Consider the following 18,036-nt stretch of genomic DNA (forward strand, 5'->3'; position numbering starts at 1 on the left):
ATTTTTGTGGAAACCACGATTTTCTTCAGGATCCTTTGATGAATTTAAAGTTCAAAGAACAGCATGTATTTGAAATAGAAATGTTATGTCTCTACTGTCACTTTTGATCAATTTAATTTGTAGTTAATGTGATAAACTACACCTGTGTGATCTTGAGGAGAACTGACATCATATATCCAATAAAATCACATCGAGACCAGTTGGTTTAACATAATTGCATACTTGTTGTTTATGAAAAGTGTCATTTGTGCTAAGAAAAGGTTTCAGTGAAATACAATTGTACGGTTGTCAAATACCACACTTTAGGCCACACTTTAGATTAGGATCCAATTCTCGCTATTAACAAACTATTAACTACGACTTTTGCCTTAATAAACTCCTAATTACTGCTCATTAATAGTTAATTAGGTAGTTGTTAAGTTTAGGTATTGGGAAGGATTAAAGGATGTAGAATATGTAGCTTTATAAGTACTAATAAACAGCCAATGTCCTAGTAATATGCATGATGATAAGCAACAAGTGAATAGCGAGAATTGGACCCTAAACTAAAGTGTTACCATGTTTTTTATTTTATTTCTACAGGTCAGGCACAGTGCGGCGCTCCAACACAAGCCCCATGGGCTTTCCTAAAATGGTGTCTGGGTCACCAAGCCCTGCAGATACGGTCCAAACTGTTGGGCGACGTCTCTCTACGGGCAGTTCCAGGCCCTACTCTCCCTCTCCACTGGGTAAGAGTTGCCACTGTCATTCCTGTTTTATGTTTACTGGGAAACTGTATTTTTAAAGTCTGACATGTCCTGACGTGCCCATTTGATGTGTGTCTGTCTGTTTCTGTGTAATTGTTCCCCAGTGGGCACTATTCCTGAGCAGCTTGGCCACTGCTGCTGCGGACACCCCCAGAGCCACGAGGCCCGCAGTCGCAGCTCCTCAGGCGGTGAGTTTATATGTCAAAGATGGACACCAAAGAACTCACAGCACTGCTGTTTCCTCTTCAAAGTGGCACCATTAACAGTCCCACAAGCAGTAGCCACAGTGGCTTTCTCCCGGTGGGTCACAGCATGCCTGCGTTTTTCTAATCTCCATGGAGACAGCTGCTCGTTATGACTGAGAACTCAACAAGCGATCAGGAACAATGCATGTTGTTGTAACAAACTGTGCGACACGTGAGCTTTTGTGTGAAACCTCTTCAAACCTATAGACCTTCAAAACTGTGAACTCAATGATCATGTCTAAACAGCAGACAAACTCACTGACCTTCTTTCAGTTCACTGAAGTCTTCTGGTGCACATCTTAAATATATAAACTGCAGTGGCACCTAGTGGTTGAATCATGTAGCATCTGATGAGTTATAGCAGCAAAATGTTACCTATCTATTTCAGAAATTATAGATCTCATTGTAAGCTAAATTCATCCATGCATATTTTTCATTTTTAAAAATGGGTAACGTTTTACAGTGTCCTTGTTACACGTTGCATGTAGTTACTATAATAATAACAGTAAATAATGCATAATCACATGCAACTAACCTAAATCAAACCCTAACCTGTACATGTTGTTAATTAATTTTATTCAGGACATAAATGTGCAATTACAAATACCTTATACCTTAAAGAGAAACCTAAAAACTGGACCTTCTGGTGAATGCAACAGACTTCTCTCTAGTGATGTAAACAGGTCTTCTCCAATCATTTAGTCTGCTTAAACCCCGCCCCTTTCTCTAAAACTGTTTTAATTATTCTTATTTCTTTTTATTATTTTAATTTATTCTATGTAAAGCACTTTGAATTGCCGTTGTGTATGAGGTGTGCTATATAAATAAACTTGCCTTGCCTTGCCTAAAGGTTCATCTGCCTTCAATTTTGAGTGCAATGCCCACATCTCAAAATCCAGTCAATAGCTGATGGAAATAACCCCGCTCTACATTTATTTCTTTTTCGATGGTCCGTGGAAGAAAAGATCTGTTGTTAATTTCATTCATTGCAACTTTAAATTTTTTTATTTTTTTAAACAAGGACACCTTTTATGTTTCAGGTTCCCCTGTGCCATCCTCTCAGTTACTGGGCACTCGTCTTCAGAGTGCGCCCACGCTGACTGACATCTACCAGAACAAGCAGAAGCTACACAAGCAGATGTCTGACCCAGTGCACCCCTCCTCATCCGCCTACCCCACCAGCCACTCCCCTCAGCTCGGGCGTCCCGGCAACCTAGGCACCTCCCCAACCAAGCTCCTTGGCTCCTCCCCTCGCACCTCTGACTGGCTAACAAAGTCGCCGCTGCCCACCATCATCGGCTCGCCCACTAAGGTAAGCTGCAGGGGTTGTCGGGTAAACGTCTTTTTATCCTAGATCAAGAGCTTTTGACATTACAAATCTCGTTTGTTCTCATTTAGGTGAGCGCTCCATTCAAAATCCCTAAAACTCAAGCCTCGTGCAACCTCCTGGCCCTGGCCTCGCAGCAGGGTATAGCCGACAGCCCCACCCCAATCAGGATGCTGATGGATGGACGTGACCTCTGTGCACATCACTGCTCGGCGTATCCCAGCAGCCAACAGCCTGCTCCAGAGGCCAGCAAGACTTCCTTTGGCAGGTCGGCAAAAGTTTTGATATATTTTACAACATTTGATGCATAATGCATAATAATATAATATTATATATTAATATAATAATATACACTACTGTTCAAAAGTTTGTGGTCAGTTAAATTATTATTATTTTTATAGAAATGAATACTCTTATTCAGCAAGCATATTTTCAACTTTCTAATTATCGAATAATTCTGAAAAAAATGTAGCCGTTTCCACAAAATTATTAAGCAGCACAACTGTTTTCAACATTGATAATGGAAAGTTTCTTGAGCTGCAAATTAGCGTATTATAATGATTATGTGATAATGATAAATTTCATATGCGTATAAAATCAAGCTGAACTTGTTTGTTTCCTCAGGTCTGTAAGTGCTGGCAGACTTTCTGAGCAGCCGGTACGGATCACTTTGGGAGGACAGCCGTACAAGGGCAGCACAGACAGCCTGAACACAGAGAGGCCCATGGACACAGGTGGCCCCCTTTTCTCATTTTGTTATAGTTTTTTTATAAGTTATAAGTCCAGTTTTTCATGCCAATATTATTTCTGCCTAATGCAACCCCATTGACATCATTTGAGCTTCTCCTGAAAGCTTCTGGCTTGCATGAAGTGCTGTGATTGGCTGCCAGTGTTTGTATGTGTTAGTCTGTGAGTGACCCCTGTGTGTGCATCCCTTCCCAGCCCCGGCAGGGATTTGCGGTTTGGCAGCGGGCGGGGCGAGTCCCCGCAACGTTGTGTTCACGGTGGGCTCGCCCCCGAACAGTAGCACCCCTCCCACCTGCAGCCATCTCGCCTCCCGCCCGCGCACCACCTCAGGTGAGGGGCTTCGTCTCGTAAACCCGCCTCATACACCACTGCTTCAGCTGCCACACCACATTTAATGCCGTGACACTGCCACTGTTTTTAACTCAAGTAGTCGCTAAGGCTGATTTCTGTGTCTATGTGTCCGCAGTAGGTTCCAACAGCTCTGCCGGCTCGCTGTGCTCCACCAGCGGTAAGGTGTACATGGGTTCTCCCCCAGGCATGACCATCGGCAGCTCGTCGCCAGGAGTGGACGCGGCTCCCAGCAGCCTGCGCTACGTCCCTTACGGCACCTCCCCCCCCAGCTTGGATGGATTCATCACCTTTGAAGCGCCAGAACTGCCGGAGGAGACGCTGATGGAGGTGAGAGCGCTAACGTGTAGAGTAGGGCTCACACCACTGATTTTACTTTTCTAGTTACGTAATTTAGTCAGTGTTCATTTTAAGACATTGACTCACAATATGCCATATAATATCAACAGTCTCAGATGCACAGATATTAAAATTCAGGCTGATACAGATAATTCAATAATTATTTTCATGTAATGACCAATAACTGATAAATGTCATATATTAAAAGTATGTTCTGGGCTTTTTTCCCTTTATTTTGAGAGAACATTAGTGATAGGGGCAGAGAGAGGGGAGTGGGACTGGGAATGGACCAAGACCAAATATTATAATTCCACATTATTTTGTCTAAATAGATTAAAAATAAAATGCTAAAAACTCAATTAAAGGGATAGTTCCCCCAAAAATGAAAATTCTCATGAGTTACCCCCCCTCATGTCGTTCCAAACCCACGTTCAACACGTTTGAGCTTCTGCGTCAAAGTGGTGGTTGCGCAGCTGTCAATGGAGGGACAGAAAGCTCTCAGTTTTCATTAAAAAGATCTTCATTTGTGTTTTGGAGATGAACAAAAGTCACAAAAGGGGGGGTTAACTAACCCTAAACAGTGTTAACTAAATAATTAACTTTAAATGAGTGTTAGATGTGTAAGGGTAATCAAAATATTAAAATACGGGAAATGAGAATGAACAATTGTATATTCAATATTTGGCCAATACCAATACATAAATAAATAAATAAAAAAACTCTAATATTGGCCAACTAAAGTCCTGTGACTAGGTTACTCAGACCATTACTCAATGTATTCAGTGTACTCAGTGTATTTATTGTTAACTAAAACTATTGAAACAAAGCTGAAATAAAATAAAATATGAATATTTGATGGAAAAACAAATTTGCAATAAATTATGGTTAAGTTCAAGTGCTAAAATCACTAAACTAAAACTGAAATAAAAGCTAAATAGAAATAAGTAAAAAAGGCACGTTGCTAAATTACTAAAAATAAAATAAAATATAAAAATTAAAGCTAATACTTAAAAAAAAAAATACTATAATAGTATATAAATAATACTAAAATACATAGGCGTAATTTGCGGGTGGGACATGTCCCCACCACTATTTTCTAAGGTCGATATTGTCCCCACCACTTTTGAAACATCTCGCGGCACGAATGTACCAATACAAATAAACAAAACATCTCCAGTTAACTAGCAGAGCATTCATTTCGTTTGTTTTTTAAATAAGAGGCGATCTAGCGCTGAAATGTGTTTTTTTTTTTTAAATCAACTGATCAAAGTGCTCGTTGCCGCTGCGATCAGTGGCGCGGATACTATGTTTGTTTCTGGCTCGCGCACAGCCGAAACTCAGATGCGCGCTTCAATCCGTTGTGGAGAGACTCTCTATTGGTTCCGGTGAAATTAGAAAACAAACAGCACAAAAAAAGTGTCCCTGCCTGATATACAACCACTGAAAAACATAATCGGTTTTAATGAAAAAAAAAACAAAAAAAACTATATGAGTGCGGATTAGAACTCAGAACCTCTGACAAAAATTCTACCCCTAGACCACTTAAATACATGCTTAAAAAAGTCGGATCAACATATAATAGGCCTCATTGAACGACCACTTAAACCCAATCAATGTAGGCCTACTATTTAAATCGATTGTTGGACATCGTAATGTTATATCTGTTTTATGATTAAGCATTGTGTTACAACCCCCCCCCCCCCCCCCCCCCCCCCCCCCACACACACACTTTTTAAAACAAAGTTACGCCACTGCTAAAATAACACTGGTGGTCTAGTTGCTCAATCCTGTATACTGGTCATATAGCTCAGGATTTCAGTTAAAGCACATCAATTCATCCTGTTACACACAGAGAACAGTCTGTACTGGATAAAGCTTTTCTTGGGAAACACTAACAGGTTTATGTGTGTGTTTGGCAGCGTGAGCACACAGACACCCTGATGCACCTGCGGATGATGCTGTCCTTTACGGATTGTGTGCTGGAGATCGCTTCTCTGCGGGCCGGAGGACCTGATCTGGGTGCGTCCGCCGCCTCTCTCTATCCTCCTCAGGACAGCGTGGTGGTGGACCAGATCAGTCAGCTCAGTAAGGAGTGGGGGTAAGAACAGTGCGCACGAACACACGGGACCTTTAACAATGAGACCTCCTAACGTACAGTATATAATGTTTTGATCATCATCTCACACAGGCAGGTGGAGCAGCTGGTGTTGTATATGAAAGCCGCACAGCTGCTGGCCTCCTCGCTGCACCTGGCCAAAGCTCAGATCAAGTCTGCCAAGCTCAATCCTTCCTCGGCCGTCAAACAAGGTGAGCTGATACATTTCATGACTCGGATGACAAAAAGTGTGTATGTATATCACTGATGTTGCGAATAACGTACTTTCTCTCTGAACTTCAGTGGTCAAGAGTCTGAACGAGCGCTACAAGAGCTGCATTTCCCTGTGCCGCCGCCTCACGGACAAACTCAACCACTTCTTCTCTGACAAGCAGCGATTTGTGGACGAGATCAACAGCGTTACAGCTGAGAAGCTCATTTATAACCATGCTGTAGAGTTGGTGAGCGAGGACGGGCATGGCAGCCTAACTTTGAGCTTTGTTGCGTGATTTTACGAGTGGCTAACATTGGTGTCATGTTTGTGTGTGTGTGTTACAGGTGCAGTCGGCCGCACTAGACGAGATGTTTCAGCAGACAGAGGACATCGCATATCGCTACAACAAGGCATCCATGCTGCTGGAAGGCCTGTCCAAGATCCTCCAGGACCCAGCTGATGTTGAGAACGTCATCAAATGTGAGTCAATTTAAAAATCAGTTTTAATCCTCTGGTGCTGCTCACGTGACAGTCAAAAATGACTGTTTTTTATTTCAATGAAATTAATGTACTATATTTATTTCATACTTTGTATTTTTAGGGGATTTCATGGTACTAAATAATATTTATGGAATAGTTATGATCCATTTATCACCTGTTAACCACATTTTGAGCATAGACCTGAAAATGAAACTGACTTAATTCCTGAAAGCTTTGGAGCACAGACTTAAGTTTGGTCTCTTTTTAAAGAAGACACTTGGCAAAACATTTTTTTTTTTAAGTGAAACTAAAATGAAGGTATAGAAGTTTAAGTTTATTATTATGAAAAATGCAATTTTTTAAAAGTTTTATATGAAATATATATTTTTCAAAACATGTTTTAGTTTGTGATAAAATCAAAGCCATACATCTAAACAAGTTGTGCTCCATATTTGAGCTTGATATCTCAAAAAATTAGCTTTCAGTAAGACTTTGTTTGTGTGCAGTACCGAATGTTTCCACTAGATGAAATTCGTCTCCTATTCATTTCCATTTTTTTGCTCACATAGCAAGTGCCAAAACCTTTCCCAAGTTTCGTACCATTCCAATGAAGTAAAAAAATGTTTTAAAATACGTACAATTTTTCAGTCAAAATGATCAAACTGCACCAGAGGGTTAAAAAAAATATTAAAATGATTTTGATGATGTCCATTTCATTATGATTGTTTTTTTGCTGACGCGACCAATATAGTTCTCTTATGATTCTAGTTCAATAAATTGGTCAAAAAGACTCGAAATTAACTGTTGGAATTGAACAGCAAAGTGTGACTTCTGACTGGTTGTTTAAATGACATTGAATACTAAAAGATACACTTTAAGAACAGAGTATTTTGTAATAAATGTTTTATTGTTACACTATTATTTTTCTTTATTATTTTTGTTTAGCATACAGTTTGGATCAAATATAGGCTGGTGGTTTGTCAAAAGTTCTGAAAGAATTGATAAGGAACAGTAACCCATTGTTGTTAACTCAATATTAGATGAAAAATTAAATGAAATGTTACCTTGGCAGCTACTTAAATTAAGTCTAAGTTGAAGTACTAAAAGCTAAATAGATATAGTCAACAAAAACGAATAAAATGACAAAAGATCTAAAATTTACGCTAAAATTCAAATGCAAACTGATATTATAAAAAAAGATTCATATTAAACGCACACCGAGTCGTAGTAGTATATAAATACTACTAAAACAACACTGCTGGAATCATTTCGATCCAGGATTGTTAAAACATCTCGTTCATGTGTCTTTGTTTACTGCTTTTACATCTTTTCTCTTTGTGTTTCCTTTGCCACAGACAAGGCAAGTGTGGACCGGAGGATCTCAGCTTTGTGTTACTGCACCGTTACCCTGTACGAATAAAGACTTTCACTCCAGGGACCATCATCTTCATCAACTACAAAGAAGACTAAACAGATCCCTTGTTTTTGTTTTGTAGCAGTCAAAGCACTTTCAGTTCCTTTTGATTCTTTTCAATCACAAGCAACAGACCAAGTATTACGTTTTTTTTTTTTTTTTGCAGATGACATTTTGAGAAGGATGTGCACAAGTTCACTACCAAAGATGAAAATTAAACAGAGACTTTATAGTACGAAAAAAGCCTCTGGACCTGCATTTAGATTCATCTTCTGTTTTTACGACATCATTTCTCTTTTTTTACATAAACTGAAAGGATTTTGGACTGGGAATCTTCAAAGGCCCAACATTGAACGTCAATGCAAATCGGTTCATCTTATTGTTTTATACTGCACTCTATTGCTCTGATTATTTATTGGTTTTAGTGTTATTGATGATAGTGTTGAAAGACGACATGGGGCGGATGTGCAGCCCAATGTTGGACTGTAATTACTGGTACCACACATACACAGTCACGTGGTCAAACTTAAGAGGAATCTGTAGTATTTACAAAATCAGTTTTGAAGCAAATGCACTTTATTGAGGCAGATGTGGAAGACGCTTGTCCTAGGACATCTGGGAGAAGGTGGAGATGATGATCCTTCCATCCGTCTCCAAGATCAGCGTGTGGCTCCAGGTCCTTCTCATTTCCATATCTATAATCCTCTGAAAATGAGTGTCTGGAAGGCCCGTGAGCATCAGGTCGGACATTGGCGTCTCATAACAGCCTCATGGTGAATCAGACATAATGGTCAAAATACTTGAGTCGTTACTTACCTTTTGATTCAGCCGTACTGAAACGTTTTTATGTTCATATTAATACTGTAGCTTTTTTTAACTGACGTGCGTGAGCTGTAAATACTTGTACATTCTACATGTGTGTTTTTATTTTGGAGTGAATGTGAGCGAGCACAGCTTGATTGAAGAAGGTAGATGCTGCCGCCGCCATCCCTGCCTCTCAAACGAAGAGCACAAGATTTCCTTGTTTTTAGGTTTTTTATTTTGTTGTAGAGGTAATAGGACAACTTCCACAGGTTCTTCGAGACCTCACTTTGCATGGCAGCTCTTGACTAACGCCCATGAATATCTTGTGTACGACAATACAACGACTGTGCGGGACGTGGATGTTGCAGGTAAATGGGAGAGAGCGCGGCCCACTGCCAGGCTCTGCTTTTCCCCGTTCATCCACTGTGCTCAGGACGGTGTTTGTGTAACTGCTCTTCCCAGATGCAGTGGCCAGTTTCAGGATACTGAAGAACTGAAAGCATGACTTCGGGTAGTCTACTTTCCCTTGTACATGTTTTGAACACCTCGCTCCCTCTCTCCTGCACTCTGCCTGTGTTTTTATTTTTAATAACGGCCCCCCGTGAGCCTACAAAGCCTTTTACTGTACAGAAAGAGAAGGCTGATGTCCTTTCTGCCAGTTTGTTATACAAAATCCATGCATATCTGTAGTTGTCGGACTTCCTTATCCAGGTGTGAGCAGAATTGTGTACAGGTGATCCATTAGAGAAGACTAGTACAGAGTACATGTACCTGTGGAACATTAGAATGTACTTGCCCTTCCATTTGCAACTTTCCCTCTCCGAATAAACCAGCCTATCACAGCCCAACACCACATGATCACGGTTGATGCAGCCTGAAGGTTCATGATCCCTTGACTTTCAGTGTCAAAAATGTTTTAATCAGTGTGTGTTTTACCAAGGGCATCTATGTTGTCTGAAACTGTAGAAATACAGCTTTTATTAAACAGATCAATTGTATCCTGTTATCTGAGTCTCCGATTATGTGCTTTGCAAAGGTATACTGCTGTATTTGCTACAAGGAAATAATGAAAGTGCAGCACAGGTGACAACAGTAGCAGAAAACAGATAAGGTTTTACAGGGTGAAAAAGAGGGATGATTTATTTCCTACCTAAAGGCACGTTACAGCAAGGATGATAACTAAAAATATAACGATAATGATATAGTTCTAAAAATCTTTCTCAAAGAATAGCAGCGTTCACACCAAAGCTATAACAATAACGGCACAGAGGAACGATATTGTTGGAATCACTTTCAGAACGATTTTATGAAAACAAAAACATAGTAGGCCTACTATGATATTACATAGCCTATAATAAAAGATAGTGGATTTCAAACCTGAACCAAACATATTTTTATTCAAAGATCAACAGTCTGTCATTAGTCTTTAGTATGCCACAAAAAACAACAGCATTAAAATCATGAACAAAACAAAAACAATGACTGTTGTAACAGTGTGTAAATCAGACCTTTCAGGGTCAGCCTAACGCTAAGCCAAATGCAAAAATTATTATTACAACTAAATTGTCGGTCATTAAATAAGAAAATTAAATAATTGTGCAGATGATTTGCTTTGTGTAACCTACCCGACAAAAACGTTTTTTTTTTTTTTTGCAATCAATCGGTATTTTTTGCTGAATGCACATTCACTGTTTCGCGGCTGCTGCAACTAATAAATTCGCGCCTACGGTAGCCTATCGTTGTAGAACTTCAGAATAAGAAAAGAAAAGACAACAGCTTTGATTTCGGGACGTCTGGTCACCCTACCTCAGAAATATTATTGACGGTAAGGTGAAACTTTAATGCTTGGCTAAATTTGCTTAGGCTTACACATTGAGGTAGCCTATCTTCGTTCACACAATTTACAGTTATAAATCCTATTTGGAGTGCTGTTTTTTTGTGCCAAATTCTGACCCCTTTCAGATTATTACCTCCCTAATTACCCACCCTTACAAAAATAATAGAGGTGAAGTAATAATGGACACTACCAGTGGACTAGCCTACACAAAAATGCTGATACTCAGAATTAGGAGCATATCTGCTTTCTTTATGAATCAATATTTTCAAATAATGTAAGTTTATAAGACAGTAGGCTACGTAAAACTATGTGTTAAAAAAGTATTTAATAGGCTCCTCAATCAAAAGAGTTAAGCCAAGTATACTTAAAATACTTGACACACCGACACACCTTAGAATGGACCGACACACGAACAAACTTATGATTACATTTATCTACACTCACATGAGATGAAGATTTGACATGGATCGGGTCGCCGACGTGCAAAGATCACATGCTGATGTATTTTCTCTGTTGTTGGACTTTTTTTTTTTTTTGAATAAATGAATCATAAGTTAAATTAGTAGGCATCCACCTGTGTCTCATTACCTTGTCAGTCTCAGCCTATTTAAACCACATACACTCATTCATTCCCTGCGAAGTCTTGTATGTTGTTACACTTCATCTCTGGTTCTATGTATTTCGGTTTTTGCACTCTCTGCCTGCCTTTGGATTACCCGTTTGCCTTGTGTGTTTTGTTTGTTTGGACTGTCTACCTGTGTTTTGACCTGTTGCCTGTATATTGGATTGCGTGTCTGGATTGCCCCATTATAAAAAGCTACATTTGGATCTCAACCTTCTTGTCTCAGAGCAGTTCATAACAGATATAGGGCTAGGGGACAGTAAAGGACAGATTAAATAATGAAAAGCTCAATAATGAATTACAATGAGATTACATTTCATAAATATAAGTTGATTCTCTGTGTTCAACCAGTGCTGGCACTCATTCGCTTTAAAATGTTAAGCAGCTCAGTGACCTGAGTATAGTCTTCTGGACATTTATTGTTCACAACATGGTACCTGTGGCCACACTTCCTCAAGATCTTCTGCAAAGGTTCACCCGTCTTTTCAATGTGCTTTTCAATAGTCTTTCCTCTTAACTCGTCTCCCCACGTAAAGAGCACCAGAGCGTGTGACCACACCGCGTCCCCGAGGACACCCAGATATTTCTCTATCGCATGTCCGTCTCTCTTGCTGAAAGAGTCCACTGGGATAACGAGGAGAAATAACTGACATCCAGAAGGGGCCAACATCACACCGCGCAGGATCTCCTGTTTCACCTGTTGGGCGTTAGTCAAACCGAAGAGACTCCACCCTGGAGTGTCGACCACGGCCAGCCTCACGCCGTCCACCCAGCCAAATCTCCTCACACACCGAGTCGTCGTCTTCCCGTGCTCAAACTCACTGCGTCCGAGGATGAGGTCTCCCACCGAGCTCTTACCAGCACGCCTTCGACCCAGCAGCAAGAGTCCCATCGCAGAACCACACTCCGGACCGACTAACCAAGACATAGAGAAGTCAAATTAAAGGTAATGAATGTTCCCGATAAGCAGAACTGGTTAATGTTGTTGAAAGTTGAAAAAATCTATCATCTTTTCCTGAACCTTTTTGCCCGTTTCTGTCATAAGGCTATATATTTTAACCACATACCTTGCCAAAAGTCATATAGCCTAATACACTGAGTACAAATCTGTTGTTCCCATATCACATGTGAAGTGTCCATTAACTTACCATATGCTGTCACAGAGCTCACTGCCATTCTTCATTCCTCCACCCAATTGATCCGATCTTTATGTTGCATAGCCTACAGTATATCCGCTTAACCGTTTGCTTGAATAACTTAAGTCCATTTAACACACAATGAACTGTTTACAAAGTTTCAAAGTTCACTTCTCAGTTCTGTGGAAGTCATTTAGTGTGTGACGCACATGTTTAAACATGGGAGGGACAGTCAGGTCAGTTTAGTTAATAAAACGTTTAGAAAGGCTATATATGTGGACATTTCCAAAGATAGAGTAGCCTATAGGCTATGTTGGTGTCCTATCACTTTTCTAAAGCAATAAATGAACAAATCCAAGGTTCGTTAGAGGTATAGTTATTAGATAAGTTATATAAGCTTTTATTATTATTCAATGTGCTTTTCAATGGTCTTTCCTCTTAACTCGTCTCCCCACGTAAAGAGCACCAGAGCGTGTGACCACACCGCGTCCCCGAGGACACCCAGATATTTCTCTATCGCACGTCCGTCTCTCTTGCTGAAAGAGTCCACTGGGATAACGAGGAGAACTCGTATTGCTTTAGAAAAGTGATAGGACACCAACATAGCCTATAGGCTACTCTATCTTTGGAAATGTCCACATATACAGCCTTTCTAATCGTTTTATGAACTAAACTGACCTGACTGTCCCTGCCATGTTTAAACGTGTGCGTCACACACTAAATGACTTTCCACAGAACTGAGAAGTGAACTTTGAAACTTTGTAAACAGTTCATTGTGTGTTAAATGGACTTAAGTAATTCAAGCAAACGGTTAAGCGGATACCGCACATCCAGATTCAGAGACAGTTTTTTTCCCACAGCCATCACAACTTTAAATACTCACTTACTCAGTGGTGTAGTCTACGTGATACGCAGGTATACGCCGTATACCCACTAGAAAAGGCCAAGGATTTCCGTATACCCACTTAAAAAATCGTGAGGATACTTAACAACTTCGTTTTGTGTCAGAACTTTCACACTTTCATTCATAAATTCACCCCGTCAGTGTTTGCGAAGCGACACCGAATCGCGGAATCCAGTCACAAATGGAGCTTGCTAAGCAGAACGTCATCACGGAATTTGGCTATTTTTGAATTAATAAATCAAAAGTAGGGATATGATATGGATGGACTAGTGTCTGTGAATATTAAAGTTAAAAGAGACTGCAATTGTTCTACGCGTCTCCGGGAATGAGCGCTCAATGTGTGCTCCACTACGCACGCACACACACACACACACACACACACACACTGAAGCACGCGTGACTCACGCTCGTGGTGTTTTCAGCGTTTCACTGTATTGAGACATGATGTAGGATAGGATACACATGTGCACTTTCATCGCAGAGCTGCTATGAGAGTCAATGCACGAGAATTTCACCATTTAATTTGACAAAACTATCATCATTCATTCGTTTCATATAGCCTACACATAGAAACTGTAATGTCTTCAAAACAACCTGTCAAAATAAAAGTTCGGTATAACTTGAAGAAATTATAACAGAAATATATTACTATTGCACAGTAGAGTATACTTCAAGTAGGCCTAATAATAATAATAATAATAATAGTTTATTAAAACACACAGAAACTCAAATGTCTACAACCCACCAAAATAAAAGTTTGGTCTAACTAAAAGAAATTAGAAAGAAATTGCACAGTAAAATGAATTTTAAAATAATAATAATAATAATAAAATCTATTAAAACGTTATTTTAAGGGAATATCACACAAGTTTTCATACATGTTATAATTTAAACAGTAAACTTGCCAAACCAATAACACCTTTTTTTTTTCTTTTTTTTTTTTTAAACACCATTTCTAAAGGTAAATTTGTATTTGTGCCTATAATGTTTCATTATTTAATTTTTTTAATTTTTTTTTAAATTGTCAGCTGATAAAACCTGTGCTTCAGGGACCATATTCATATAACATCTAAGGCTAAATGTAGCTCTTAACTGGCTAAATTAGCCAGATTCCCAGTGAAATGCTCTCAGACAACAAGTGCAGTGAGTTTGCTTCTTTCTTCTCTGAGAAAATCAATAATATCAGAAAGGTGATCAGCACATCCTTGAGTTGCCCTGGGGTCAGACAGATCAAACCGCCTGAGAAAGTAGTTACTATGTCTGATTTCAAAGAAATTGATGGCAAAATTTTGGAAGAAACCGTACAGCACCTTAAAACATCAACCTGCGCTCTTGACACACTTCCCACATCATTTTTCAAAAGTGTGTTAAACTGTTTAGAAGCAGATCTCCTAGAAGTGGTAAATGCCTCACTTCTCTCTGGGAGTTTTCCAAATTCCCTGAAAACTGCTGTTGTCAAGCCCCTCCTGAAAAAGAGCAATCTGGATAAGACCATATTAAGCAACTATTGACCGATCTCAAATCTTCCTTTCATAGGCAAGATCATTGAAAAAGTTGTCTTCAATCAGCTGAACAAATTCTTATGCTCAAATGGATACTTTGACAATTTTCAATCTGGTTTCCGACCGCACCACAGCACAGAGACAGCGCTCATAAAGATAATAAACGATATTCGCTTAAATACTGATTCCGGCAAAATATCAGTGCTGGTACTACTCGACCTCAGTGCTGCATTTGACACTGTCGATCATAACATACTTCTTGACAGGCTGGAATACTGGGTGGGGCTTTCTGGGATAGTCCTAAAATGGTTCAGGTCATACTTAGATGGGAGAGGTTATTATGTGAGTATAGGAGACCATAAGTCTGAGTGGACATCCATGACATGCGGAGTCCCTCAAGGCTCAATTCTTGCGCCACTCCTGTTCAACCTGTATATGCTCCCAATGAGCCAAATAATGAGAAAGAACCAAATTGCTTACCACAGCTATGCAGACGACACACAGCTCTACTTAGCCCTATCGCCTAACGATTACAGCCCCATTGACTGCCTGTGCCGATGCATTGACGAAGTCAACAGTTGGATGTGTCAAAACTTTCTTCAATTAAACAAAGACAAAACTGAAGTCATTGCGTTTGGAAACAAGGATGAAGTTCTCAAGGTGAATGCATACCTTCACTCTAGGGGTCAAACAACTAAACATCAAGTCAGGAATCTTGGTGTGACACTAGAGTCAGACCTTAGTTTCAGTAGTCATGTCAAAGCAATAACTAAATCAGCATACTATCATCTGAAAAATATTGCAAGAATTAGATGCTTTGTTTCCAGACAAGACTTAGAGAAACTTGTTCATGCTTTCATCACCAGCAGGGTGGATTATTGTAATGGACTCCTCACTGGCCTTCCCAAAAAGACCATAAGACAGTTGCAGCTCATACAGAACGCTGCCGCCAGGATTCTGAGCAGAACTAGAAAATATGAACATATCACACCAGTCCTCAGGTCTTTACACTGGCTCCCAGTTAAAATTAGGATTGATTTTAAAGTATTATTACTGGTATATAAATCATTCAATGGCCTAGGACCTCAATACATTGCAGATATGCTCACTGAATATAAACCCAGCAGATCACTTAGATCACTAGGATCATATCAGCTAGAAATACCAAGGGTTCACTCTAAGCATGGCGAGTCTGCTTTTAGCTATTATGCCAGCCGCAGCTGGAACCAGCTTCCAGAGGAGATCAGACGTGCTCCTACAGTAGTCACTTTCAAATCCAGACTCAAAACACTTCTGTTTAGCTATGCATTTAATGAATGAGCACTGTGCCATGCTCGTCCAACTATCTGTACTGTACTGTACTGTATTTTATTTTTTATTTTTATAAACTGTTTTAATTATTCTTATTTCTTTTTATTATTTTAATTTCTTCTATGTAAAGCACTTTGAATTGCCATTGTGTATGAAATGTGCTATATAAATAAACTTGCCTTGCCTAAATTAGATGGTGATTAACAATAAACAGTAGAAAATCAGTCCAGTCTCCCCAGCTGTAAATGTCATTGGCTGTTAAAGTCTTGTGTTGCTTATAATAAATTGACATGTTGATAACACCTAATACTTCATAATGCTCTCAATTTCATGTCGATGCATACTGTATGCATTAGTGAGTGTGGTGGTGCTTATGGGGTGACGCTCTGGGATGGGTGAGTATGAGGCGGTATATTACAGTATACTCACTACAAAAAACTAGACTACACCACTGCACTTACTGAAATAGGACTATTTCATGATGAAATGATTGTATTACTTGCACTGCATCTGCACTTTCTACCATGTGACCAGTCTTATTATGTGTATGTGTTGGTATGATTCTGTGTGAGAGTATGACTTGAGAAAGTGTATGAATGTATTTTTTCTTTTTATATATGCACCAGGAGTAGCACTTTTAATTTCGTTGTAAACAACGTTTTTACAATGTTTTTTATGATGACAATAAATCAATCTATCTATCTATTTAAAATCAAATTAACTTTTCTATTAAAATTAAATTAACTAGCTAATTTTTCCATTCTGAAAATTTGCACCACCTTCTTTACTCTCTATAACAATTTAACAGACTTAATCTGTTCAAAATATTTAAAAAATTCCATTACTAAAAACTATAATTAGCTGCCTGTGTTACCGTGTGATTTATTCAATTAAAAGTGGAACATTTCATAAAATTGACAATTTGAAAGTGAAGTTACTTGGATTTTATAGCATGGAGGGAAGACAATCATTCCATTTTTACCATTGTTGTTATAGTTAACCTAAACTAAAATATTTTTTGTTAAATAAAATAAAGCTAAAATAAACTATAAATATTAGATGGAAAAAAATCCCAAAAAATGATATAAAATAAAACTGAGAAATATAAACAACCAAAAACGAATAAAAATGACTAAAGCACAAAATTACTAAAAGCTATTTCAAAATGTTAATACTATCCAACTATAAATATTATTAAAACAACAGTGGTTTTCATATATATGGAAATGTTGACTATTTTTTGCATCCTTTCAAACAAATCTTGATATTTATGTTTAACAGTAAAACCAACATTTGCTCTCAAACTAGCTAACCCCTACTGAGAAACAGCATAATTTAGGATAAATTTGCAACATTTTTACTTAAAATTTGGACGAAATATTGTCAGTAGTTTATAGAATAAAACAAAAATGTTAATTAACACATACATATAAATTGTAAATCCAGAGAAACTGCTAATTTTCCAGACAGTCTCTTCTTTTTTTCCAGAGCTGTAGCCTTCTGTATACATATACAGTGAGGAAAATAAGTATTTGAACACCCTGCTATTTTGCAAGTTCTCCCACTTGGAAATCATGGAGGGGTCTGAAATTGTCATCGTAGGTGCATGTCCACTGTGAGAGACATAATCTAAAAAAAAAAAAAATCCAGAAATCACAATATATGATTTTTTAACTATTTATTTGTATGATACAGCTGCAAATAAGTATTTGAACACCTGTCTATCAGCTAGAATTCTGACCCTCAAAGACCTGTTAGTCTGCCTTTAAAATGTCCACCTCCACTCCATTTATTATCCTAAATTAGATGCACCTGTTTGAGGTTGTTAGCTGCATAAAGACACCTGTCCACCCCATACAATCAGTAAGAATCCAACTACTAACATGGCCAAGACCAAAGAGCTGTCCAAAGACACTAGAGACAAAATTGTACACCTCCACAAGGCTGGAAAGGGCTACGGGGAAA

At 38.8% G+C, this 18,036-nt stretch overlaps 2 protein-coding genes across 4 annotated transcripts in view; one reads left to right on the plus strand and one right to left on the minus strand.

Moving 5' to 3' along the window:
* Positions 1-9,757, plus strand: part of ulk2 (unc-51 like autophagy activating kinase 2) — a 33,586-nt gene extending 23,829 nt beyond the window's left edge. Inside the window, exons 16-27 of one of the 3 annotated variants that reach the window (XM_084126829.1) lie at positions 583-728; positions 851-934; positions 2,032-2,303; positions 2,390-2,586; positions 2,943-3,052; positions 3,261-3,395; positions 3,532-3,743; positions 5,672-5,850; positions 5,941-6,059; positions 6,151-6,308; positions 6,406-6,541; positions 7,897-9,757. In XM_084126829.1, coding sequence (XP_083982955.1) covers positions 583-728; positions 851-934; positions 2,032-2,303; positions 2,390-2,586; positions 2,943-3,052; positions 3,261-3,395; positions 3,532-3,743; positions 5,672-5,850; positions 5,941-6,059; positions 6,151-6,308; positions 6,406-6,541; positions 7,897-7,961 — 1,813 coding nt within the window. In that variant the 3' untranslated portion in view covers positions 7,962-9,757. The remainder of the gene's footprint in view (positions 1-582; positions 729-850; positions 935-2,031; positions 2,304-2,389; positions 2,587-2,942; positions 3,053-3,260; positions 3,396-3,531; positions 3,744-5,671; positions 5,851-5,940; positions 6,060-6,150; positions 6,309-6,405; positions 6,542-7,896) is intronic. The other 2 variants (XM_084126830.1, XM_084126831.1) reach the window with 2 other exon arrangements.
* A 118-nt stretch (positions 9,758-9,875) lies between these two features.
* Positions 9,876-13,002, minus strand: LOC311091096 (GTPase IMAP family member 4-like). The gene is made up of 2 exons (XM_084126847.1): positions 12,367-13,002; positions 9,876-12,133 (listed from the first exon to the last, which is right to left on the minus strand). Exons 1-2 carry the CDS (start codon positions 12,392-12,394, stop codon positions 11,562-11,564), a joined length of 600 nt encoding a protein of 199 aa, XP_083982973.1. The 5' UTR covers positions 12,395-13,002; the 3' UTR covers positions 9,876-11,561.
* Positions 13,003-18,036: the final 5,034 nt, after the last annotated feature.

The sequence above is a fragment of the Abramis brama genome (assembly GCF_963993115.1).
Source record: "Abramis brama genome assembly, chromosome: 10".
NCBI classification, from domain to species: Eukaryota; Metazoa; Chordata; class Actinopteri; order Cypriniformes; family Leuciscidae; genus Abramis; species Abramis brama.

What these genes read in the sequence shown, in the direction of transcription:
- LOC311091096 (XM_084126847.1), bottom strand. Translation starts at nt 12,394, where the DNA reads ATGGCAGTGAGCTCTGTGACAGCATATG. An exon ending in GAGCTCTGTGACAGCATATG is followed by an intron (nt 12,134 to 12,366) that starts GTAAGTTAATGG and finishes TGTCTTGGTTAG; the next exon opens with TCGGTCCGGAGTGTGGTTCT.